Source organism: Hippocampus bargibanti, linkage group LG10 (genome assembly GCF_051943395.1).
Source record: "Hippocampus bargibanti isolate YZ-2025 linkage group LG10, ASM5194339v1, whole genome shotgun sequence".
NCBI lineage: Eukaryota > Metazoa > Chordata > Actinopteri > Syngnathiformes > Syngnathidae > Hippocampus > Hippocampus bargibanti.
In genome coordinates, this window is record NC_142743.1 from 7,142,902 (window position 1) to 7,169,135 (window position 26,234).

General features: G+C 41.6%; 1 protein-coding gene across 12 annotated transcripts in view; it reads left to right on the forward strand.

Annotated features, from left to right (window-relative positions):
• LOC148892250 (endonuclease V-like) overlaps positions 1 to 26,234 on the forward strand; it is a 148,581-nt gene that overhangs the window by 13,676 nt on the left and 108,671 nt on the right. For all 12 annotated transcript variants that reach the window (XR_016116323.1, XM_089007075.1, XM_089007077.1 and 9 more), the window contains exons 6-7: positions 4,096 to 4,164; positions 9,302 to 9,430. Coding sequence is in view for 11 of the 12 variants with exons in the window: in XM_089007075.1 (XP_088863201.1) it covers positions 4,096 to 4,164; positions 9,302 to 9,430 (198 nt within the window). In the remaining variant the exon portion in view is untranslated. The remainder of the gene's footprint in view (positions 1 to 4,095; positions 4,165 to 9,301; positions 9,431 to 26,234) is intronic.

Below are 26,234 nucleotides of genomic sequence, written 5' to 3' on the forward strand. Positions count from 1 at the left end.
AGGCCAGTGAACTAATAATACATTTTACTGCAAGCATGCACTCATTGTTTGTTATTTTTTTTCAGAATTCTGTGCAAGTAGAACACCATGAAATGAATGATTCACATCATTTGTACTGTATTTATATCAGATGTGGATGCTCCATCTTCATACTATGTAAATATGAAATCCATCTATCCATCCATTTTCCAGACCGCTTTATCCTTATTAGGGACGCACAGGTTGCTGGAGCCTACAGTATCCGAGCCGTCTTCGGGCTTTGGCGGGGGACACCCTGAATTGGTTGTCAGCCAATCGCAGGGCACACAGAGACAAACAACAATTCGCTCTCACACTCACACCGAGAGACAGTTTAGAGTGTACAATCAGCCTGCAATGCATCTTTTTGGAATTGGAGAAACCCCACACGGGCCCGAGGAGTACATGCAAACTCTACAAAGGGAGGCCAGGGCGGTGTCATGATCTGGTTGGCGACCAACGGGTGGTGCTGTCAGCCCCGCTTGCACCTGCACAGGTGTTGGTCGTCCCGATCAGTGGCAGACTGCGACGTTCTGATTGTCGACCAATGGGTTGCGCTGTCGGCCCTGCCTGCAGCCGCGCAGGTATTGGTCGTTCCAATCAGTGGCAGTCAAAAGGACTCCCGGCACGACCATTTGGTGTCGGTTCATTGCATTGTGCAGTGCATTGTATGCATCGTATGCTGTGCTGTGCACCCTTTCAAGTTTGTTTCATCTTCGCAGACGTTTACGCTTGGTTTTCTTTGATACTTTGTACTTTTCTGTTCAGATGATTTTGTTCCTGTTGACTTTATTTTAATACAATTTCTCAAATACAACCTGCTGCTCCCTCCTGCCTGCTTGTTGGGATCCACAACCGCCATCACCACCTTGCAAACCATGACAGGCGGGACTCGAGCAAGAAAAATCAAGCATATTATGTTCAAGTAGAGCATGAGAATATTCACCATATTGCTATGCAACCAAATGTTTAAATCTTGCTAATCTTGCATCCTTCTATCTGTTTTTACAGTTCATTCGGTATTTATTTACAATTCTCTCACCTTGTCTCTGCTGTCTGAGTTGAATTTTGTTTTCTTTTTAACACTCTATCTAGTTTGCACACAAACAAAAGCTTTAAAAAAAAAAAAAAATATTCAATGCATACTCACAAATGGGCACTTGCTGTTTGTCATTTTTGTGGATTTTTTAGTACCTGTATATTGTTTTACTTTGATTGGGAGGCAACCAATGTTTATTTTAGGGGGGGGGTGTTCATAGCTATTTCCAGATTTTTTTGGGGTTAGATAAAGATGAATTGCAATGCAAGCGAACGGGCATCGTTTATTGGCAGATTTTTTTCCCTTTCCTGCTTGAATAGCTTGGGTCCACGGAATTACTTCAGGCAGAGCTTCAGACCTTAAGTCTTGCAAAACATTGTGTCTGAGGTTAAAGTTATTACTCCCTAATGCCAAACTTGCTTTGTGGAGTAATGGTGGCGATAACAACCCATTGGCAGCAAAGTCTGTTGTATTGATCCTTCCACCTTCCCAAAGACATAATTTCTGCCTTGGCTTTGGCCATGATTTTGTTGCAGCTAAGAGCAAATGCCTGCGATTGTAATTTTTTTGTTATTTCGAGGTGCTTGCATTTCTAGCTTATCTTGTCTTATGCTGCAAGCATTTTGGGAGCTATTGATTAAACAAGCCTATTAAGTTACTTACAGGTAACAACAGGCCACTCTATACATCTATTCAGACAGTGGGAACAATTTACCTGGGTGTTTTACTTTTTGTAATGTAGCATCTTCTCCTCTTGTACTTTCGGCTTTTCCCTTAAAGGGGTCGCTACAGCAAATCAGTGTCCTCCATTTTTAGAGGTTTGATCCGCATATTTGTTTTCGCCAAGCTTTTACGTCGGATGCTCTTCCTGACATAACCTTCTGTATGTATCCGGGCTTGGGACCGGCACAAGAAGACTTATGTCCCTTCATGGCTACAGAACAAGCAACCCGCTCAGTAAAAGGCCCCAAAAACAAAATGGTCATCGGCACAGCAACATTCAAAAAAGCAAAAACTATACTCACCACTTGATGACAATGCTCTAATCTTACCGTGAAATGGGCATCTCTTTTATAGTGTAGCATCTAGATCTTAATTAAAAATATTCAAAAGAACACACAATTAGCTTACAATATTATTAGTATAAGAAATGTGACTGTGCAGCAAGGCACAGTTTGTGAGATTCATCAGTACTGCTCTACGCTCCCGGTCTTTTATACCCCAATGATTGGTGTGTGTGAGTGCGTGTGTGCGTGTGAGTGCGTGTGTGTGTCTGTGTGTGTGTGTTTGTACACAATTTGTGACATTTAATGACTCTGGAAATCATGATGAGAGGAAATTGGGTGTATAGGGCGCACCAAAAAGGCTTGATTTTGATCGATCATGTGCCTTATACACAGGTGCGCCTTATATGCGAAGTAATAATGAGCCACAACATGTCTCACAACTACTGTAGAGTCAAAAGAAGAAGAGTCAAATGCTAAGAATAAAAGAAAAAAGAAAGAGAAACAAAGTAAATCTCTCAATGAATTCCATTAGCTAGAAAGACACCATCATTTACTCAGAAAATCTCACCGTCCAAAAAAATCATTTGTCCTTTGCTTGCCTCTACACAATTTTCTTTAATTCTTTGAAGTATTTCACTTCTTAATCAACCTTCTTCTCACCCGTCGCTAATCCCCATCACACAAATTCAAACGATCATGTTGATGAGGTCTTTGCTCACAATCTGACGTCTGGTACTGTTCCACTGATCCTGTACTTCCGTCACCTTGCATGCCTCTCATAGTATGAAAGCAAACCCTCTAATGATTCCAGCAGAGATCTGTAACCCCTTTTAACCTCCTTCTCTCCTCGTTGTCTCTTCGCTTTGATGAGTCATAGTTCAGTGGATGTCCCTTCCATCCAGGAACCGCCTTTCATCGTTCTGGCACACAATCCAGGAACTCTGGCCAGTATCTTTCCACATCATGACATCTGACTTCATACTTTTCTTGATGGCGTGTGAGAAAATCTGGAATGAATCAACTACTTTGTTGAGATTATCCTTTTCATTCCTGGAAACTCATTGTAGTGATGCATCGAGATGAAGTGTCAATATTCAGAAACATCTGTATGTTCGATTAGATATATTCTTGTATTGTTATTCAGTGCTAATCATTTCATTTCAGTGTCTAGGGTTGGACTTCATTTCAAATATCTAAGTTTTTCAATGTGTTCGGTTAGAATAATTGAACAACACCAGTTCTGTTTTATGCAAGAGGACACTGATAGCAACTGTTATGTGACAATTCCGGCAGATGGTTCCTTGAATTCTCTCGGAAACTTTTCGAAGAATGGGACATTTCTCATTTCCCCCCCCATGGTATGGTGAAAAATTATATTTGACTGGTTTTTTTATTGCATTGATTCAGGTAATTTATCTGAAAGTTAAGTTTCAGGCTCACATTTTTTATACTTCTGAACAACATGAGACAACATTTTATGTGTCAAATCCAAAATTATTCATTCCAAACTGAGTTTGAGCCTTTGCCCCCTGGGTGCAAAAGATTTCAGTCATCCCAGTGCATTTAAAAAATGCTCCCTCTGCACCAATGATTTCCATACCTTTTCAAGGACAGTAAATACATGTAGTCTCTAATTCTGACATCAGAGGTTTTAAACATGACCAGATGAGATGATGGTATTTTTCTGTGCTTTCTAAAAATGACTTAACTCACTTCACCATATGAAATGGTTTAGCTCTATTCTTGGTTTGTCAAGCATCGTCATGTTTTTAAATGTATCTGTTTTACTGAAAATAAATTGAAATATTAATGAAGATACCTCCGACTGCAAGACCAAACCCCAAGATCATTCTAGCACAATTTTCTCTTTTTAGAAGCAGAGATGTTAAAATTGAAATGTTTGCGCATCAAAAAGAACCAGATAATAAAGAAAAAAATTCAGTCATACTTTTCTTAAAGTAAATGTTTTTTTTGTTTTGTTTTTTATTCTTCATGATGTTTTTGACCGCCATATTTTTTTTCTTTCATTAGATATCAGCATTGCAGAAAGGAGGAGACAGCTTTCCTCTCAGAGCAAAATCTGGCAAGGTGCTTGGAAAGGTAAGTCAAATTTAAATTTGAATTTGACCTTGGTCGACAAATTTGGGGGGTTGGGGTGCTAACATTTTTGTAGGGCACTATCTTGTGACTTATCTGCAATGGTGTCAATCATCACTTGTCTTCTTGGAAGTGAAAATTAACATTTCTAAACGATAGTTCAAAAGAATGAAATAGAGCTTAATTTCATGGACAAATGCTATCACTTGGTATGCTTGTTCCACAAAGCGGCCCGTGAGGTGACAGATTGAGCTACAAAGGGTCATCCACCATAAATGACAAAAGTTATAGTGCGATATCGTTTGAGCTGTCAATATCTATCATGCTGCCAAGATTTACTGTCAAACGTATGTATTTATACAGTACTATTGATACATCAGTCAGTTTGATGACAGTATTTTATACATCTAAATAAATTCACTTTTCTTAAAAGCCCACAGTACACCTTATAATCTGATGAACCTGTTCGACTAGTGATGCCTGGCTATAGACCAAAAGGGGCATGTGCTGCTGCGAGTCAGTCAGTCATAAGAGTCTACAAGAGGCACACATGTGAATTGCCTTCTCCCTCCGACCAAGACGGCAGTCCTAATAAAGAATCTCAACTCTATACAGAAGTTGTGTCATTTACCGAACCCGCTTGCACAAAGCAACACAACATGTACAACAATTTTGGCCAGCCAGCCAGCCAGCATCTCACTCTTGCACAGCAATCGACCGTGTGTTGGCACCGGAGGGGGAAGTGTCCACTGACGCCGGCAGCCACTCGGCCAAGATGAGAGCTGAGGCGCAGAGGACCACTGTGGTCCTCTGCTCCCCCCAAGCTGAGAGTCGGGACCTATCATAGCAGTGTCCGGCGCCGCCATGTGTGGACATTAGGGATATATATTTAGGACCGATACTCCCAGTAAGACTTTAATGTAGCCACAAGGGGGCACAAGCCAGTGTCTTATTGTGCCGGTCCCAAGCTCGGATAAATACAGAGGGTTGTGTCAGGTAAAAAAATTGCCAAAACAAATATGCGAATCAAGCCTATGAATCCCATACCGGATCGGTCGAGGCCCGGGTTGACAACTGCCGCCATTGGTACTGTTGACCTTCAGGGTGCCAGTGGAAAATGGACTACTGTTGGTCGAAGAAGGAGGGGAGGGAGGTGTGCCCGGAGGAAAAGAGAGAAATGGAACGCCGATAGTATAGAACTAAGAGTAGGAACTTTGAATGTAGGAACAATGACAGGCCACTTAGCAGTTTTTTGACGACAATACTAGTGCAGCGTGTTCTACCGGAAATAAATTCCTTGTGTGTTCTACATACTTGGCAATAAAGATGATTCTGATTCTGATTCTGAGGTAAAGGTAGAGAGCTGGTTGACATGATGCAGAGAAGGAAGGTAGACATACTGTGTGTCCAGGAGACCAGGTGGAAAGGGAGCAAGGCTAGAAGCTTAGGGTCAGGGTTTAAGTTGTTCTATCATGGTGAAGACAGAAAGAGAAATGGAGTTGGGGTTATCTTAAAAGAGGAGTTTGTTAGGAATGTCTGAGAAGTAAAAAGAGTATCAGATAGAATGATGAGTCTGAAGCTAGAAATTGAAGGTGTGATGGTCAATGTTGTTTGTGGGTATGCCCCACAAGTAAGATGTGAGCCGGCGGAGAAGGAGAAATTTTGGTTGGACTTTGATGAAGTCATACAGAACATCCCGAGAAGTGAGAGGGTTGTAATTGGTGGAGACTTCAATGGACATGTTGGCGCAGGAAACAAAGATGATGAGGAGGTGATGGGCAGGTTTGGACTCCAGATGAGGAACGCGGAAGGACAGATGGTGGTTGACTTTGCTAAGAGAATGCAAATGGCTATTGTGAATACTTTCTTTCAGAAGAGACAGGAACATAGGGTGACCTATAAGAGTGGAGGCAGAAGTACACAGGTAGACTACATTTTGTGGCAATGGCGCCATCTAAAGGAAATCAGTGACTGCAAAGTAGTGGTTGGTGAGAGTGTAGCCAGACAGCATAGGTTGGTGTTGTGTAGGATGACGCTGGCAGTGAGGAAGATGAAGAAATAGGCTGAAGTGAGGACAAAATGGTGGAAGTTGAAAAAGGAAGAGTGTTGCATAATATTTAGGAAGGAGGTAAGACAAGCACTGGGTGGGCAAGAGGTCCTTCCAGATGACTGGCAAACTACAGCGAACATAATCAGAGACACAGGTCGGAAAGTACTTGGTGTATCGAGTGGAAGAAAGGTAGATAAGGAGACTTGGTGGTGGAATGGGGAAGTGCAGGAGTATATACAGAGAAAGAGGTTAGCAAAGAAAAAGTGGGACACTGAGAGGACGGACGAGAGTAGACAGCAGTACAAGGAGATGCAGCGCACGGTTAAAGTAAAGGTGGCAAAGACCAAACAAGAGGCCTATGATGACTTGTATGCTCGGCTGGACAGCAAGGAAGGTGAGACTGATCTTTACAGGCTGGCGAGACTGAGAGACAAAGATGGTAAGGACTTGCAGCAGGTTCGGGTGATTAAGGATAGAGATGGCAATGTGTTAACAGGTGCCAGTAGTGTGATGGCAAGATGGAAAGAGTACTTTGAAGAATTGATGAATGAGGAAAATGAGAAGGAACAAAGAGTAGAAGACGTGACTGTTTTGGACCAAGACGTAGCAAGCATTAGCAAGGATGAAGTGAGGAGGGCGCTGAAGAGGATGAAGAGGGGAAAGGCACTCAGGCCTGATGATTTCCCAATCGAGGTATGGAAGTGTCTTGGAGAGGTGGCGGTGGTGTTCCTGACTGGGTTATTCAACAAGATCTTAGATGGTGAACAGATGCCTGAGGAATGGCGACGAAGTGTACTCGTGCCCATTTTTAAGAACAAAGGAGATGTGCAGAGTTGTACTAATTACAGAGGAATAAAGTTGATGAGCCATACAATGAAACTCTGGGAAACAGTAGTTAAGCTAGACTAAGAGCAGAAGTGAACATTTGTGTATGGCTTCATCCCAAAAAAGAGTATGACAGATGCAGTGTTTGCTTTAAGAATGCTCATAGATAAGTACAGAGAAGGTCAGAAGGAATTGCATTGTGTCTTTGTAGATCTGGAGAAAGCGTATGACAGGGTGCCCAGAGAAGAGCTGTGGCATTGCATAAGGAAGTCGGGAGTGACGGAAAAGTATGTCAGAGCGGTACAAGACATGTATCACGACTGTAAGACTGTTGTGAGGTGTGCTGTCGGTGTGACTGAGGAATTCAAGGTGGAGGTGGGACTCCACCAGGGGTCAGCTCTGAGCCCCTTCTTGTGATCTGTAGCGAGAACAGGGAACAGGTGGCGGAGAAACTAGAGATATGGAGATATACCCTGGAAAGGAGAGGAATGAAGATCAGTCGCAGCAAGACGGAATATATGGGTGTGAATGAGAGGGATCCAAGTGCAAGAGTGATGCTACAGGGAGAAGAGATAAAGAAGGTGGAAGATTTTAAGTACTTGGGGTCAACTGTCCAGAGCAATGGAGAGAGTGGAAAAGAGGTGAAGAAGCGTGTCCAGGCAGGCTGGAACGGCTGGAGAAAAATGTCAGGTGTGATGTGTGATAGAAGGGTTTCAGCTAGGATGAAAGGAAAAGTGTATAAAACCGTGGTCAGACCAGCCATGATGTTTGGACTGGAGACAGTGCCGCTGAAGAAAAGACAGGAAGCAGAGCTGGAGGTAGCAGAGCTGAAGATGTTGATAAGAAGCCAAACGTCCCACACCTTCAAAAAAGTACAGATGACGGCTGAAGAAACCTTTTCATCGATGGACCACTCCTGTACGACTGAGAGCTTACACAGACACACAGAGTCTAGAGACATTTTGAATGGATTTCGACTTACTTAAGACCGTTTGGTCGGAACGGAACCCGGTCGTAAGTCGGATATTACCTGTATATAAATCAACATTTTTATTTAATGTATGTAATATTTTAGATGTTGTTTTAATCACTTTGTTGCAGCTGCCGCGGTGCTCACAGCTCCATACAAGTTATTTTGTATTGTATTCCCTTTTGCATAGCTCCATCTAGTAGATGCAAAACTCAACCACCGGCACTGTTTTACTGTTTTGTATGCACTTATTAATGCAGAAAACTGTTTTGAAATAGGCCATTCATCGAAGGTGAGCCTGGCCTGATACTCCAAATACACCGTATAATATATATATATATATATATATATATATATATATATATATATATATATATATATATATATATATATATATATATATATATATATATATCGGTCATTCATATTTTCGGAATGTGGGAGGAATCCGGAGAACGCGGAGAAAGCCCACGCTGGGAGAACATGCAAATTCCACACAGGGAAGCCAGAGCTCGAATTGAACCCAGCACTGTAAGATCGGCGCACTAACCACTGGATCACCGGGCCGCCCATTGACATATATTTATGTGTGAAACACTGAGTACTTGCAAATGAAGACATTCCACCCACGGGAAAATGGAATGCAACGTTTATCCCATTCCAATACAGCACATCAAATCAGCAAGATCTCGAGTTACAATATAGGATAGAGCATTGTGAAACTTTATTATTTATTTATTTATTACTAATTTATAACCATACAAATCGTCTTACTGATTTATTTATTTATGTATTTATTTATTTAATGTATTTGTGTGTGTGTGTGTGTGTGTGTGTCGGGTTGAGTGAACGCTGGCGCGTGTGGCTACCGCTGCTCACCCGAAAGAAAAAATATCCTGTGACTGTAAAGTGTCCTTGAGAGTTTTGAATGGTGCTTATAAATAAATGTATGTATGTATGTATGTATGTATGTATGTATGTATGTATGTATGTATGTATGTATGTATGTATGTATGCATGGATGTGTGGATAGATGGATGTACAGTATGTATGTATTTGTGTGTCTGTTTGTTTGTATGTGTGTGTATTTGTTTATTTACGTATTTATTGACATATTTATTTATTTATTTGTGTATTTATATTTATTGATTTGTTTGATTATCACTCACTCACTCACTCACTCACTCACTCACTCACTCACTCACTCACTCACTCACTCACTCACTCACTCACTCACTCACTCACTCACTCACTCACTCACTCACTCACTCACAACTTTACAACTCTTCATACAGGCACTGCGTAGCTCGGACAGGAGCACCAAGCCAGTCTATGTGTCAGTTGGCCACAAGATCAGTCTGGATACAGCTGTTCAGCTCACATACTCCTGCAGCCGGTTCAGGGTTCCGGAGCCAATTCGGCAGGTACCAAAGAACATGAGCATCCACATGCACACACACACATTTATCATCTGCTAAAATGCAAAACCAACACCTTCTATTCCAAAGATTAATGAACATGTGGCTACAGCATTTCCGTGATGCCAATGAATTGAGATTAAGAGTTTGGCACAAATATCACAAAGCTCTGTATGTGAAACCTGTCACCTTAGATCTCTTGAATGGCCGTTACATGGCTTATGGTATAAAAGTCACCTATAATCAAACAGTCATTTTACAAATAAGATGTCCGCCATAAGATGTGTTACAGGTCAAAATAAAAGTGTTTTGTATTGCCTCAAAGACAAATTATAGTTACTAAATAGATAAAACCCACGACAAAACAAGATAAGCATACATGGGAAACGAGGGCGCTTGTGCGATGAATGAAAAAGTACACACAACTCAACTATCACGTTTCGAACGAGGCACAGAGAGTCTTGCCTCGTAACAACGAAATAATTAATTGGATCCCCAAAGTAGTCGACAGAGACAAGTATACAAGTATTTTAAGGAGGTAACGTAAACCCGTACCGAACGAACAAATACCAAGTAATGGCGCTGGTCCAAAATATGGACCCGGAGAAATATGAAGAAATATTAACCGAAATGAGAGTAGGAGGGCAAGGGGAGAACCAACCCCCGTACTCAATAAACAAAATGAAAGTTACATCAACACGAAAGTGCACAGAGTAAGTACTCCAACTAGGGAAAGACAACTAGCGGAGGGGCCTCGGACACACAAATACATGCGCAGAAGACAATATCAAACCTGGGCAATGACAGTGGCGAGGCAACGTTAATTCACCGGCGATCCCATGACCGAATGACACCCCTTAAATAAAATGGCTAGATGAGGTGATTGGCAGAAGGTGTGTACAAGCAGGGAGACGTAAACCTGCCGAGTCCGAATGTGACACCAACAATATAAAAAAGGTAAACAAGTCCGTTTTGAAGTATACCAGAGGTATACTTGAACCCAAATATATAAAAAACAAGAACATTGGAAAGTGCAACTTTTTAAGGATATCAAATTCACAAAAATAACCTCACAAATCCATCGTGTCCTGCTGCAAGTTGATCGTACAATGTTTTGAAGGGACATTAACACAAATAATGTCACTGGACAGTTGACGATTTGCTAGTTCATACTTTTCATATTTGCGTTGCTCTCTGTCTCATTTTTGAGGAAATCTGTTGTGTATGTTACATAATACTATGAATATAATTCAGACGTAGCGCTACAAATATATATCTCTCTCTCTCTCACTCTCTCACTTCAAATATCAAATGACAAAATAAATTAAACCGTTATATTTATTTAGTGATTTGTACTTTAACATTCTCTTCCATTTAACATTTTTGGATTTTTTTTCAAAATCATTGAATTTTCACATTTACTGTTCAAATACAAAGTAGAGACGAGCGGTGAGGCACCAGCGGGGTGAGCCTCGCGATGCATTGCGCAATCACTGTGCTAACTGTGCTGGTTTGCTCTGCAGTGAGACCACATTGCTGTCCCTCTGCATATCACTATTAAAGTGTTCAAAAGCTTTTAGTATATGAACTAAATGTCCACAGTTTAGCTGGTGTATATAATGTACAGTCACTATACATTATAAACACAGTACTACAGTGTTTATTTTATTTTATTTTTATCAAAACTGTATGCAGAGGTGAGGCACACAGTTGTCCTGCCGCATGACAGGGGGCGCTGGTGATTGGAGATTCTTCTTGCGACTCCTCGGCTGCAGAATAATAGAATTAGTGAGAGCAAGCTACAGTAAACAGTTAGCAAGTTAAGTGCAACCATCCAGTCATTTTTTCGTGTTGCTTGGCCTCATTTTCAGAATGGTGGATTACATATCTAAATTGAAATACTTTTCTAAACTGGACTTTCAATCGAAGCAGGAGATAATCATTAAAGGAAGACCAACACCGGACTGTATCGTTCACAAACGATGAGGGATGAATGTAATTCTCCTGGACAGCTTCTCAGCTTTTTGGCCAAGAAGGATCTCTTTGAAACTATTCCTGAAGCGACAAAGTTGCTCCAGCTCGTGCTCACTGTTCCAGCTACTACAGCATCAGTGGATTCTCAGCACTGACTGAAAACATACAGTCGGAACAGGACTGATCAAGGACGACTTTCTTCACTGGCAGTGATCTCCATTGAGACAGAGAGACTTTTAAAACTGAACCAGCACCGCACATCACCGATATATATACAGTGAGACCTCAACTTACGAACTTAATTGGTTCCCAGACAGAGTGTGTAAGGTGAAAAGTGTGTATCTCAAACAAAAAATTTCCATAGAAAACTATTAAAATGGGAATAATCCGTTCCCGGGTTTCCATAAAATATACTTTTCAACTAAATAAGCCTTAAAACTACACACAACATACCTTATTCTATGTATAATAAATGTGCTATTGTATTGTAATGAAAGAAATACACTGCATTGTATCATAAAGTCACTTTGTTTACGTCATTTATGGCTTGATGGAATGGCGTTGGAGGTCGAAGGTCAAAGGGAATTGCTGTTTAGAAAGAGGCGCATTACATGAGGACTGTAATTAAAGAAATAAACTGTGCTGTAAAATAAAGTTTTATTTACTTTTTTGATGGCCGTTGATGGCTTATGAAAGGAGAGTCACCTTCCATAAGGACTGTTGGTAACTTAACCTCTGGTGCTGTTCGGTCGTGTGCTTCCGCCGAAGATCACTCCGCCAGCCGTGGTGGGTGTGTATTATGAAAATTGTGCTTACTATAAGATTTAATTTTCATAAATTTGACGTTTGTAAGACGAAAAGTTTGTAAGATAAGGTGTTTGTAAGTTGAAGTCTCACTGTATAGGTATGACAACTAAATAAAAAATTATCCTTTGTGAGAATAAGTGGATTACAAAAAGAATAGCTATGTCACACTATGCATCAAACAATTAGATAATTGGAGATACTATACGGGGACATTGTTGCCTTGTGATAATGACAACAATGACTACACTTCATTGTGAATGGAAGAAAGCTAGTCTATTCCTCATCTCCTCAGTGTATTATAGGAAATATTCCAACAGCTGAGAACTCTTAACAAGGTACCCGAGTCTTGCGAACTGTTGTTAGTCTTACAGCCCTCCAGTGGACTGTCAAATAAGATATTACATTGACAGCTTCGGGTCTTATTAAAACACCCACGTTTTTTTGGGAGGAAAAAAGTCATCTTTTGGTTGACCTGAGTTGATCCCGCATCTGCCCTTCCATTTGCTTCCACGAGGCTGCGCTCTGTTCCTACACTTCAGAGTCTTTTGTTTTCTTTCCACTGCAAGGAAACAAGAGCTAACTCATCCTTGCTGTTATGTTTTTATTTCATCAGTGTTATTTTGATTCGTTCAGCTTGTGGGAGGGCCGCAACAGCAGGGTTGAACGTGCACAGCAGAAAAAAGACAAGGCACTAAACTTTAACCTTTCTTCAGTACACTCTGCTGACAGTTTTTTCCACACTTGTTTCCAAATAACTATCTCTCCTTGTATCAGCATTGATTTTTTTCCAATTCAGATTTTGTCTCAGAGTAGTGGCCATTACATTCATCTCTTGTGCTCAAGCAACTCATTTATTTATATGCAATACATGTATACTTTGGGTTGTTTAAAGGTAAAATGTGGTTTAATTTTAATTTATTTTGCTCAAAACCTTAATATTTTGTGTCAGAACTGAACACTCCCCCCTCCTTCTTTAAATTCATACTTTGTTATCATCCCCATGCACATATATCATGTGTTCTCTAACAAAAAAAGGTCAGTAAGTAAGTAAAATTGTACTAACTGGGCATTGGTCATGAATGCATCATCACGAGCAGCTTTTGTCTTTCCTATTGGCAAACCATTGTGTCTAAATTAGGGCTGAATGATCAACAACATGTAAATATCATTGTGCTTTGATGAAAGGCAATTTTCGCATCCTGAAGCCTGCGATTTGCTGTGATTAGACTGGTCATTAACTATAACCTGAGTGGAGTGTAAGTCAATGATGATGAAAGAGTTGAGTGGTTTAGAGAAGGCAAAGCTCACGCTGTCACGCTAGCATCAAGTCAGTTTTCCATCTGAGGCTTTACTGTCTCACAAAGTTAAACAACCCCCCCACACATAAAACATCAGTATATTTTGTATATTTTGTGTTGCGTCGGGTAGTGTTGTATACAGCAGTGACGTACGGTGAGGTTCATGGCTGGTGAGGCACTGACGTCATCATAGTCAGATTTACAAACATATGAACTCTACAGAGTAGCTGTTCGATTCTAATTCCTGTTTCTCATCTGGTACGGAGTTCAACGAAGTTTTGTGATGAAATACTAGCGAGGACGATAGATCGTGAACAGAAAAAAAACTACTTTATTCTCGTAAAACAAAAAGAGAACATCTCTCGTCTGAAGCGGGAAGCCAAGAAGCACAGCCCACCTCCTCAAAACTAATTTTAAAAGTACACAGCAGCGATCTGTCGTCCAATCCGCCACGGACAAGTATTGGAAGTCACACAGCAGTGATCTGTTGTCCAATCAGCTACGGACAAGTATTGGGAGAACATTAGACTGAAAGTTGATACTTGTTACATTCTGCTTTCGCAACTATTCAACTAATAAGTTTCATAAATCCATGTAGTCTAAATTAAACATGCAATAACATAATATGTAGTGATCTAAACATGAAAAAAGATAAAATGTACTAAGCTAAACATGAAATAACAATGTTTACAAATGTGCATAAAAACACTATATCATTCCCTTCTGTTGCACATTTAAACATTAGTACATACATTTAAAAAAAAACGGTTTTCATGCATGCACGCCATACTAACTGCACAGGGAACCATTTTTTATTTTACTTTACTTCACTTTACTTTACTTTATACCATGGAGAAGGCGAAAAACCTCCGTCATAACTGTACTGCTGTGATATGTAACCTCTCCATTTGCGAGAGTCTAAAAGAGTCTTAATCCAAATATTAACGAGGAAAATTCCTTCTCGGCTCTCCGTTTTTTGGTTGGAGCAACCACACTCTGGCCATGGTTTACAATTCCAAGCTACAACACAGGGTCCCCTTCACACATTCGTTGATACAAAACCTTTGCGTAGTTCACCTGAGAATGAGTTATCATATTCATTAGCATTGCTCTTAAGCATGGAATAATACAACCAATGACTAAGAATATAAGTACAATCACAAACGCGATAGGCATAAGCAGTCTAAGGAAAGTCATATACCACGTGCCCCCGAAGAGCATGTCAACGTTCCACGGGTGATTAATCCGTCGATCTTTGGCCATTGCATCTCTGAGATCCCTGATAACAGACAAAGCATTAGTCATGTTTATGGAATTCACTTATTCGAGTATGTACGTACAAGTGTCACCCACCATAGCACAGACGCCCCCTTGTGGGGCTGTCAAAAGGTCCAAAACCATTCTATTTTGCAGCACCATTTGTCTAATTGCTGCAATTTTGGTGTTTTGGATTTCATTCACTTTCAAGCTGGCATTTACAAACACTTGAAATCTGTAATCAATGGTTTCAATTCATAGCATGTTTTTAGCCACTCTAATTTGTGGAAGAAGAGCTAACATTACCTTACTAGCCGTGCTATGGTGTTTGAATTGTTCTGGAACATCAGTTCCCCAGATCGAATCATGGGGCTTAAACGACACTCTTCTTTTCAGATGATGGTGCACTGGATGCCTGGTAACGATGAAAGTATTGTCAGTTACCGTAACAGGTGCGCACAAACCGTAGGCTCGCGGAGGAATAAAAGAATGTACTTTCCAACCGCATAACCACCAAAGATGTGAAGATACGGGTAAAACGTGTTTAACGGTAGCACATATAAACTAAAAATATAAGTTTTGACCCGTACCGTACATTGCAACGCATACTGGTAATTGCAACCCGCTCTCAGTCGTAACCTGATTTTCAGTTTCCAAAATGGTAGCTAAACTTGGAACAATCTCTCCTCTCGAAGCATTGCGAAGAACCGGGAAATGTTGATCAGGTTTATGCGAAGATATTAACATATATGCAGCTCGAGCCATTTTATCTCCAAATACCTTTGAATGGACGCCTCGTTGTTGTGTCACAGAATGAGGCATATAAGAGCATATAAAACAATTACTTTTCCTATTTTGTTTAGCAATTAGTGTAGCATAACAATACCACATGTTTGATAACAACGGATTCCAGTCATGTTTTTCTCCTGCAAATGGTTGATATAATGCGTCCATGACACCTGAATTTTGGGCCTTTTTGTCAGGTATTTCCATATAGGCTGTCAGTTTGATGTGTGGTTTACGCTGGAGAGGCGATGTTACGACTGGTGATGTCAATTTGTTTCTTGGGCACAGCTACCTCGAACCCATTTTGTTTTGGGCTCAGAATGGACCACAACGGAATCCCAACCAGTGGTCCAAGCCTTCCCTAACTTGATACGAGCGTACCAAGAACCATGAGGATAATCACTTCCATTTTGTCGTGCTTCGTTCACGAGGACGTTAAGGGGAAATGAGACGCATCTTGTAGTGGCAAGCAAGCTACAGGATGTGCCATGTTTGGACACTTATCTGATGTCATAGGATGTAATAGTGGAATTTCGCAGGCTGATGGAATGGGGGGCTCTACGTGTGTCATCTGGATTGCCCCCACAAGCCCGTACAGCAAGATGATGTGGACCAAACCCATAGCTATTGAGTAGTTTGGCTCCGTCTCTCTTCCACCTTGATGGCAGTTGGCGTTGTGATCAGCACGGTGAATGGCCCCTCGCGCTTTGGTGCAGACCTTGATCAGCACCTCGTCTCCGGGGCGCAGCAGCCTCTGTTGCTGTGGAGGGAACAAAGAGGACTGCGGCAGTACACATGCTGTAGACCTCTTTTTGTTGTAAACATTTCACACAACGATTTTGCCAACAAAGCGCTTGGATCTGATTCATTCTTTTGCCAGGGCACACCTTCCCATAATGGGAGGATGAAAGGTCTGCCATGCAATAACTCAAAAGGCGTTAAGCCATTATTAGTGGGCGTTATTTTCATATATAATTTAACCAAAAACAGACATTCAGGCCATGGTTTGCCTGTTGTCGATTTTTTATCGTACCATTCGTTCTTTCAACTAATCTTGCACTCTCTGGATGATATGCACAGTGGTTCTTTCATATAATACCTAAATGTTCGGAAATTTTGGTTATTACGTCATTAACAAAATGTGGCCCATTATCACTCCAAATTATTCTTGGTATGCCATGTTCTGGAATAATATGTTTGCATAATGCTTTTAGCAACGGATAATGCGTCGGATTTCTTTGAAGGCACAATTTCCATCCATTTGGTGAATGAATCAATTAGCACCAAACAGTATTTATAAGAACCACTTGTGCTTAGTTCAATGAAATCCATGTGGACCACTTCAAATAGGTGTGACCCCTGTGGAAATGTTCCTCTTTTTGGTCGCATATTACCCAGTGGATTATGTTTACAGCATATCAAACAACTCTGACAAAAGTTTTTTGCATATGAGTTGACACCTCTGCGTAAATGGAATAATTTTCCTGCTATAAACACCATCCCTCCTGTTAATATATGTGACCTCATGGCTCAACCAAGCCACCATAGGAAACCTGTTTCTCAGTAATCATGGTTTATTGTCTATTTTATACAGCCCATCAACTAGCATAGCACCATCGGCCAGCCACAGATATTTTTCGGATTTTGTGGTTAACGATTGCATCTCCTTCAAAACTTGTATGGGCACTAATTCACGTGTCTATTAATTTATTAGATTGAAAACAGTCTGAGCAGCCTTTTTGGCAGCTGCATCTGCTCTAGCATTACCTGAGCTAATCCGGTTTTTAGCCCTTGTGTGTGTTGCACATTTGCATACAGCCACACTTTTTGGAAGGAGGATAGCTTTCAACAAGCCTCTCAATAAATATGCATGTTCAACAGTCTTTCCTTCTGCCCATTTACACGCTTCAGTCAATGCAACCATTTCTGCTGCTTGTGTTAAATACGTTTGGTAATGAGCCATCAGCAATAATTTCAACGTGGATGCTGTCAGGTAAAGGTGTGTCTTTCAAATCAGGTTGTACAAATGTCATCATCTTTTTTTCCCTAGAAGTTCAACTTCTTTTTGGCAAAACTGTAACATAGTCAAATAAGCTTTGTTACCTGTACTTTCTAGATTTTGGAACAAAGTCATTGATACAGTCTCGTTGTCGTCTTCAATTGGTGAGACAAGTAAGATGTCGTCAATGTACAAAAGAATTTGAGAAGTCACCAATTTTTTTCAAGTCAGCAATACATGAAGACATTTCTTGTGATTTTTTTTTGTATAACGACTTAGTCCCCCTAGTAGGGGATGTGTGTTCCAGTCTGCTGTTTTCCTGAAAACACATCTGGTCTTCTATAAGCAGCAAGGGGGGTGAGAGGGTGAGTGGGGGGGGGGGCAGAGAGGGCAGTCGTGAGGAGGTGGTGGTGGTGGACCCCATGCGCAGATCCCCACCCTGACCTCTGACTACCAAGCTCAAATTCCCCAGCCCACAGCTCGCCCCTCCTCCTGCAGCGGTTAATTCTGTCTGTCTGTTTTAGCAATGGCGATTTTAAGACCATGAGCTCCTTTGTCCTTTTAAGGCAGGAGGTACTTTATCAGCGGCCATCTTTGAAGACATAGCTTTTTCATTCTTTCCAGTCTGCTTAAATATAGGGAATCCTCATCAGCAGATTCAGGAATACAGCTGGAGTGTCTGAAAACATATCCAAAGCGTCCTTTCAATATGTTTTCACATTTACCCCACTTTTTTTTTTTATATATATTGAATTTCATACCCCGGTGAATTAGAGCTTTTCTTAAAAAAAATTGCACACATTTTTCAATTCACCAGAGAACACTTCACAAATCCCTCTTGTTAACTCTCTCCCAGAAAGGCACACATCCAATGTTAATTCAAACACAAAGAACAAAGACACTCCTGTTAGTCTCCAACCGCGAGACGCACTCACATACACACACAATGAATGCACACGTACGCACACGCACTGACTAACTAACGGCTCAAATGGCTCCCTCGCCCCCACTTTTCTCTGTTCAAGATCTTTGTGAGACAAAGAAACTTTTGTAGTTCACCATTTTAGCACAGATCAAACAAATTGAATATATTAATATCACAGAGAATCTGCGATCAATTGCAGCTGCATTTTAACACATAACGTCTGGATCAAAATTAAAATATCTTTCAATTTTCCAATTTCTTCTCCAACCTTCGCGCTCAGTGAATTCCAAGAGTCCACCTCTTGTGAATATTATTATTAGAATTCTACCGGTCTTACTCTACTTCCACCGGCGGCGCGGTAAAACCAGACATATCTCGATCCGTATATTAGCATCGATCAGTCGCGCGCATTGTTCCGTCAATATGCATTTGGTCCGGCTTTATGGAGACCCGCCGTGGTCAGAATCACCAGAAACAGACCCAGAATCAGAACCGGATCAGAATCAGATGATAACATCCAAAAAAGTCGTGTTACAAACCCCCAGATACGTGGATTAACATGAATAGGATACCCTCTGGCCATAAAAGGACCCCACAATGCATTCAAACAATGGTTGCTTGCTAGCGCGTCACTCACCGGGAACTCCGTCAAACACAGCCGTATTTTCAGTCAGTCAGAATGCCGAGGAGCTCCACCGCGTCACGACGAGCAGGTGCCACCAAAAAGAAAAGGGTCTTTTTTGTCTCTTGTGAGAATTCACAAGCAGTCTCCGTCTCTCGTTCCCCCCGTCAACAAGCAGGCATCGCCGAGAGGGGACGACCTTCCCTTCGTCTCTTGCGGAGAATATACAAGCAGACGCCACCAGGAGCAGAAAGCTCCTGTCTCTCGTCAACTGAGGCACGCAGGCGAGCACTCCTCAACCGCTCCGGGACCGACTGTTTGGCACGGGTTTCGGCACCAATTTATGTTCGATTCTAATAACTGTTTCTCATCTGGTTCGGAGTTCAACGAAGTTTTGTGATGTAATGCCAGCGGGGACGATAGATGGTGAACAGAAAAACTACTTTATTCTCGTAAAACAAAAAGTAACATAAAATGTACTAAGCTAAACATGAAATAACATAATGTTTATGAATGTGCATAAAAACACTCTAGCAGTAGCTTATTCACCATTTGATTGGCAACAGTTAACGCGGTTTGTTTAAAATGTCATGTCAGCATTATTTATATATACAAACTATAGCATAGAAAAAAAGAATTTAAAAAAACGTTATTATTGTGTTACTTTTACTTGTAAATGAAGTCCATGCGCCGCTCCTTCTGAAGAAAGGCATCGATAACTTCTTTGTAGAAGCCGTCCTTATCTTTCTTCAGTTTTAAAAGTCTCTCTGTCTCAATGGAGATCACTGCCAGTGAAGAAAATCGTCCTTGATCAGTCCTGTTCCGACTGTATATTTTCAGTCTTTTCACTGCTGAGAATGACCGCTCCACTGATGCTGTAGTAGCTGGAAGAGTGAACACGAGCTGGAGCAACTTTGTCTCCTCAGGAACAGTTTCATTCAGATTCTTCTGGGCCAAAAAGCTGAGAAGCTGTCCAGGAGATTTACATCCATCCTTCACTGGTTGTGAGCTATACAGTCCAACGAGATCTGCCTTTAGCTTCACAAAGTCAAAGAATCTGGCATATTTTTACAGGCTTTGCAGTTTCGCGTCATCAAAATGTTTCGACATTTCCCCAAATTTTGCGCAGTCCACCAAACCAAGAAAAGCCAGCTTCAGCCCACTTCATGTTCTGGGAGACTGTGATTCCCAGGAACTTGAAGGTCTCAACGGTTGACATCAGGCAGTTGGATAGTGTGAGGGGTAGCTGTGGTGATGGATGTTTCCTGAAGTCCACGATCATCTCTACTGTCTTGAGCGTGTTCAGCTCCAGGTTGTGACGGCTGCACCAGAGCTCAAGCAGCTCCACTTGTCGTCGGTACGCAGACTCGTCGCCGTCTTTGATGAGAACGATGACCGTGGTGTCGTCTGCGAACTTTATGAATTTGACAGCTGGGTGCATTGAGGTGCAGTCATTCGCGTAGAGAGGGAAGAGCAATGGAGAGAGGACGCATCCCTGCGGGGCTCCAGTGCTCTTGGTTCGTGTTAAGGATGATATTTTCCCCAGTCTGAACTGTTGTGTCCGTCCTGTCAGGAAGCTGAGGACCCACTGGTAGACCAAGCTGGAGAAGTTTGGGGATGAGGAGTTCTGGGATGATGGTATTGAACGCAGAGCTGTAGTCCACAAACAGGATCCTTGCGTAGGTTCACCAACTGCTTCAATTAAATCGTTCTGTATTCTGTTTGACAGGCCCGAAAATACAGTGGATGTCTCCAAATGTCTGGCTAGCCTGTCATCTTTCTCAGCGAAAGCATGTAATAGTTTAACATAGTTGCCACGATTAGCAGAGCCTTTACTTTCATCATTTCCACGAAATGCCACGTGTTGTTTGGCAAGGAAGCAGGTGGCATTGATGAGATCTTTTAAAATCTCCCGGTTCTCCTTTACCTTATCATTGTGGATGCTGATGTTGAGTCTTCGCTGTTCAACCAAAGCCAAGTCGATCCTGGACATCCCAAATGTTTTTAGCGCGATTTGACTTTGGATGTGCGCAGTCGACCGCTCATGTTTGATGAGGCTCCGTTGTAAATTTTTCAGGTCGCAATATCCCATTTGAGTCCAGACATTGTCATAAGTTGAGAACAGAAGGCAGGAAAAGCAGAAAAGGTGGTTTCTTGCTGTACATCCACACAGCCAGCCTGTCCAGTCCGTCTGAAAACAGCAAATGTTCTGTCCCGTTGTCTGAAGCAAAACTTTTAGCTCCGGTGTTGGTCTTCCTTTATTATCTCCTGCTTAGAAAGTCCAGTTTAGAAAATTCTTTCAATATATATATGTAATCCTCCATTCTGAAAATGAGGCAAAGCAACACGAAAAAATGACTGCAGGGTTGAACTTTACTTGCTAACTGTTTACTGTAGCTTGCTGTTCCTAATTCTATTATTCTGCAGCCGTGGAGTCGCAAGTATCTCTGGACTCACAAGCGCCCCCTGTCATGAGACGGGAGAACTGTGTGCCTCACCTACGCACAGAGTTTTGATAAAAATAAAACAAAATAAACACTGTAGTACAGTGTTTATAATGTACAGTGACTGTACATTATGTACACCAGCTAAACTGTAGAAATTTAGTTCATATACGAAACGTGTTTGAACGCTTTAATAGCGATATGCAGAGGGACAGCAATGCGGTCTCACTGCACAGCAAGCCAGCACAGTTAGCATAGTGATTGTGCAATCCATGTTGAGGCTCAGCCGGCTGCTGCCTCACCGCTTGTCTCTACTTAGTATTTGAACGGTATATGTGAAAATTCAGCGATTTTGAAAAAAATCCAAAAACGGTGAAGTTAAATGGACAAGAACTTTAAAGTACAAATCACTAAATACATATAACTGTTTAATTTATTTTTTCATTTGATGGTTTCCATGATGACAGGTGAGGCACTGCCTCACCTGCCTCCCCTGACTGCACGTGTATACGGTATAAGAGCACGTAGAGTTAATTGTTTGCCTCTTTGAGTGTGTCAACCACCACGGCTGTCTGATTTGTCCCACACTAATAAAAATAAAAGCTTTGGCCACTTTTGGTACCCCAGAAAAATGTTTTGTTTGCGAGGTAAGAGGGAAGGAAATTCTTCCTAAGTCACGGGTCCAAAAAACAAATGCCATGAGGTTGCGTCACCCGGTCAAATGATTTGAAAACCGCCTGCGCTTTGCAAATTTGTCAAGAAGTCACGTATTCAGAGGATCAAATCAGGCGTATTTTTCATGAATAAATGATGAGGGTCGTCAGAACTTATCTGATTTTGAAATAGAAAAATGTTCCATCATACACGCGTGCCTTCTTTCTTTTCCTGCATGTTGACTTTGACTTGACTGGGTTTGGGGAACGTAAGATTGAATTACATGTTGCATTTATTTATTTTTCAGTTTGTATAAAATGTTGTGTGATAATGAAGTACTGTCAGATTTGGATTCGGCAGCAAGGGGTGGGGTCGCGGCTCCCCGCCAGTGCCACCTGTTGCCAAGCACCTCGTTATGTCACCGGGTATTTAAAAGGGACGCATTCGGTAGTACAGTGATACCTCGGTTTACGAACCCTATGGCTTATGAACTTCTCGGTTTATGAACGTTACATTTATGAAAATTTTACCCTGGCATATGAACTTTACCTTGGCATACGCACTTTTTTCGTACACGGAGCTGCCTCAAAGAGTAATGTGTCGTTCGCGAACAAGCCCGTTCTAACAACAAAATGGCAGCTGACTGTTTTGTTCTCTATTCCCCGCCCCCAGTCTTCAGTTAAAGCCACGTGATTTGTCAAGAACGCAGCAGTGAAGGGGGGTCGTTTAAACATTAAAGAGACAGGCAGATGACTGAGAGAAATTCAACTTTGACAGTTCAAGGTTAACCAAAGCCAAGTCGATCCTGGACATCCCAAATGTTTTTAGCGCGATTTGACTTTGGATGTGCGCAGTCGACCGCTCATGTTTGATGAGGCTCCGTTGTAAATTTTTCAGGTCGCAATATCCCATTTGAGTCCAGACATTGTCATAAGTTGAGAACAGAAGGCAGGAAAAGCAGAAAAGGTGGTTTCTTGCTGTACATCCACACAGCCAGCCTGTCCAGTCCGTCTGAAAACAGCAAATGTTCTGTCCCGTTGTCTGAAGCAAAACTTTTAGCTCCGGTGTTGGTCTTCCTTTATTATCTCCTGCTTAGAAAGTCCAGTTTAGAAAATTCTTTCAATATATATATGTAATCCTCCATTCTGAAAATGAGGCAAAGCAACACGAAAAAATGACTGCAGGGTTGAACTTTACTTGCTAACTGTTTACTGTAGCTTGCTGTTCCTAATTCTATTATTCTGCAGCCGTGGAGTCGCAAGTATCTCTGGACTCACAAGCGCCCCCTGTCATGAGACGGGAGAACTGTGTGCCTCACCTACGCACAGAGTTTTGATAAAAATAAAACAAAATAAACACTGTAGTACAGTGTTTATAATGTACAGTGACTGTACATTATGTACACCAGCTAAACTGTAGAAATTTAGTTCATATACGAAACGTGTTTGAACGCTTTAATAGCGATATGCAGAGGGACAGCAATGCGGTCTCACTGCACAGCAAGCCAGCACAGTTAGCATAGTGATTGTGCAATCCATGTTGAGGCTCAGCCGGCTGCTGGCTCACCGCTTGTCTCTACTTAGTATTTGAACGGTATATGTGAAAATTCAGAGATTTTGGAAAAAATCCAAAAACGGTGAAGTTAAATGGACAAGAACTTTAAAGTACAAATCACTAAATACATATAACTGTTTAATTTATTTTTTCATTTGATGGTTTCCATGATGACAGGTGAGGCACTGCCTCACCTGCCTCCCCTGACTGCACGTGTATACGGTATAAGAGCATGTAGAGTTAATTGTTTGCCTCTTTGAGTGTGTCAACCACCACGGCTGTCTGATTTGTCCCACACTAATAAAAATAAAAGCTTTGGCCACTTTTGGTACCCCAGAAAAATGTTTTGTTCGCGAGGTAAGAGGGAAGGAAATTCTTCCTAAGTCACGGGTCCAAAAACAAATGCCATGAGGTTGCGTCACCCGGTCAAATGATTTGAAAACTGCCTGCGCTTTGCAAATTTGTCAAGAGGTCACGTATTCAGAGGATCAAATCAGGCGTATTTTTCATGAATAAATGATCAGGGTCGTCAGAACTTATCTGATTTTGAAATAGAAAGATGTTCCATCACACACGCGTGCCTTCTTTCTTTTCCTGCATGTTGACTTTGACTTGACTGGGTTTGGGGAACGTAAGATTGAATTACATGTTGCATTTATTTCTTTTTCAGTTTGTATAAAATGTTGTGTGATAATGAAGTACTGTCAGATTTGGATTCGGCAGCAAGGGGTGGGGTCGCGGCTCCCCACCAGTGCCACCTGTTGCCAAGCACCTTGTTATGTCACCAGTTATTTAAAAGGGACGCATTCGGTGGTACAGTGATACCTCGGTTTACGAACCCTATGGCTTATGAACTTCTCGGTTTACGAACGTTACATTTATGAAAATTTTACCCTGGCATATGAACTTTACCTTGGCATACGCACTTTTTTCGTACACGGAGCTGCCTCAAAGAGTGATGTGTCGTTCGCGAACAAGCCCGTTCTAACAACAAAATGGCAGCTGACTGTTTTTGTTCTCTATTCCCCGCCCCCAGTCTTCGGTTAAAGCCACGTGATTGGTCAAGAACGCAGCAGTGAAGGGGGGTCGTTTAAACATTAAAGAGACAGGCAGATGACTGTGAGAGAAATTCAACTTTGACAGTTCAAGGTTAAAATATCTCATCAATCAGGCTCCACAAACAACCTGCACAAGCCATCTGGACACTTGATGCAAAAAGCTATCAACCCAGCTAAACAGAACAATTGATGAGGAGCTAAATACAATTGTCACAGAGAAAGCACCTACAAGGGATCATTCCTCAAGATGGTGAAAGAAGAAGGTTACGTTCCTCATCAAGTGTTTAATGCTGATGAAACCGGCCACTCCATTCCATCAAGCCATCAACGACCATCACAAAGGTAAATAAAACGACTTCATTATACATTACTGTTTATTTATTTAATTATAATACCATAACACATTTATTATACATAAAACAAGGTATCGATGAGAAGGTTTCTTCAGCCGTCATCTGTACAAAAGTGAAGGTTTCGGACGTTTCGCCTCCTATCCAAGAGGCTTCGTCAGCGAACTAAAATCTGACTGGTCGTATCGGCCCCATATATATAACCCTAATGTCCAGACCTGGTGGCGCCGGACACAGCTATGATAGGTCCCTACTCTCAGGTTGGGGGGGGGCGCGAGAGATTGTTCCTACATTCCTGACTAACGATTGGCCTATTACCCCCACAACACGAAAAAATGACTGCAGGGTTGAACTTTACTTGCTAACTGTTTACTGTAGCTTGCTGTTCCTAATTCTATTATTCTGCAGCCGTGGAGTCGCAAGTATCTCTGGACTCACAAGCGCCCCCTGTCATGAGACGGGAGAACTGTGTGCCTCACCTACGCACAGAGTTTTGATAAAAATAAAACAAAATAAACACTGTAGTACAGTGTTTATAATGTACAGTGACTGTACATTATGTACACCAGCTAAACTGTAGAAATTTAGTTCATATACGAAACGTGTTTGAACGCTTTAATAGCGATATGCAGAGGGACAGCAATGCGGTCTCACTGCACAGCAAGCCAGCACAGTTAGCATAGTGATTGTGCAATCCATGTTGAGGCTCAGCCGGCTGCTGCCTCACCGCTTGTCTCTACTTAGTATTTGAACGGTATATGTGAAAATTCAGCGATTTTGAAAAAAATCCAAAAACGGTGAAGTTAAATGGACAAGAACTTTAAAGTACAAATCACTAAATACATATAACTGTTTAATTTATTTTTTCATTTGATGGTTTCCATGATGACAGGTGAGGCACTGCCTCACCTGCCTCCCCTGACTGCACGTGTATACGGTATAAGAGCACGTAGAGTTAATTGTTTGCCTCTTTGAGTGTGTCAACCACCACGGCTGTCTGATTTGTCCCACACTAATAAAAATAAAAGCTTTGGCCACTTTTGGTACCCCAGAAAAATGTTTTGTTTGCGAGGTAAGAGGGA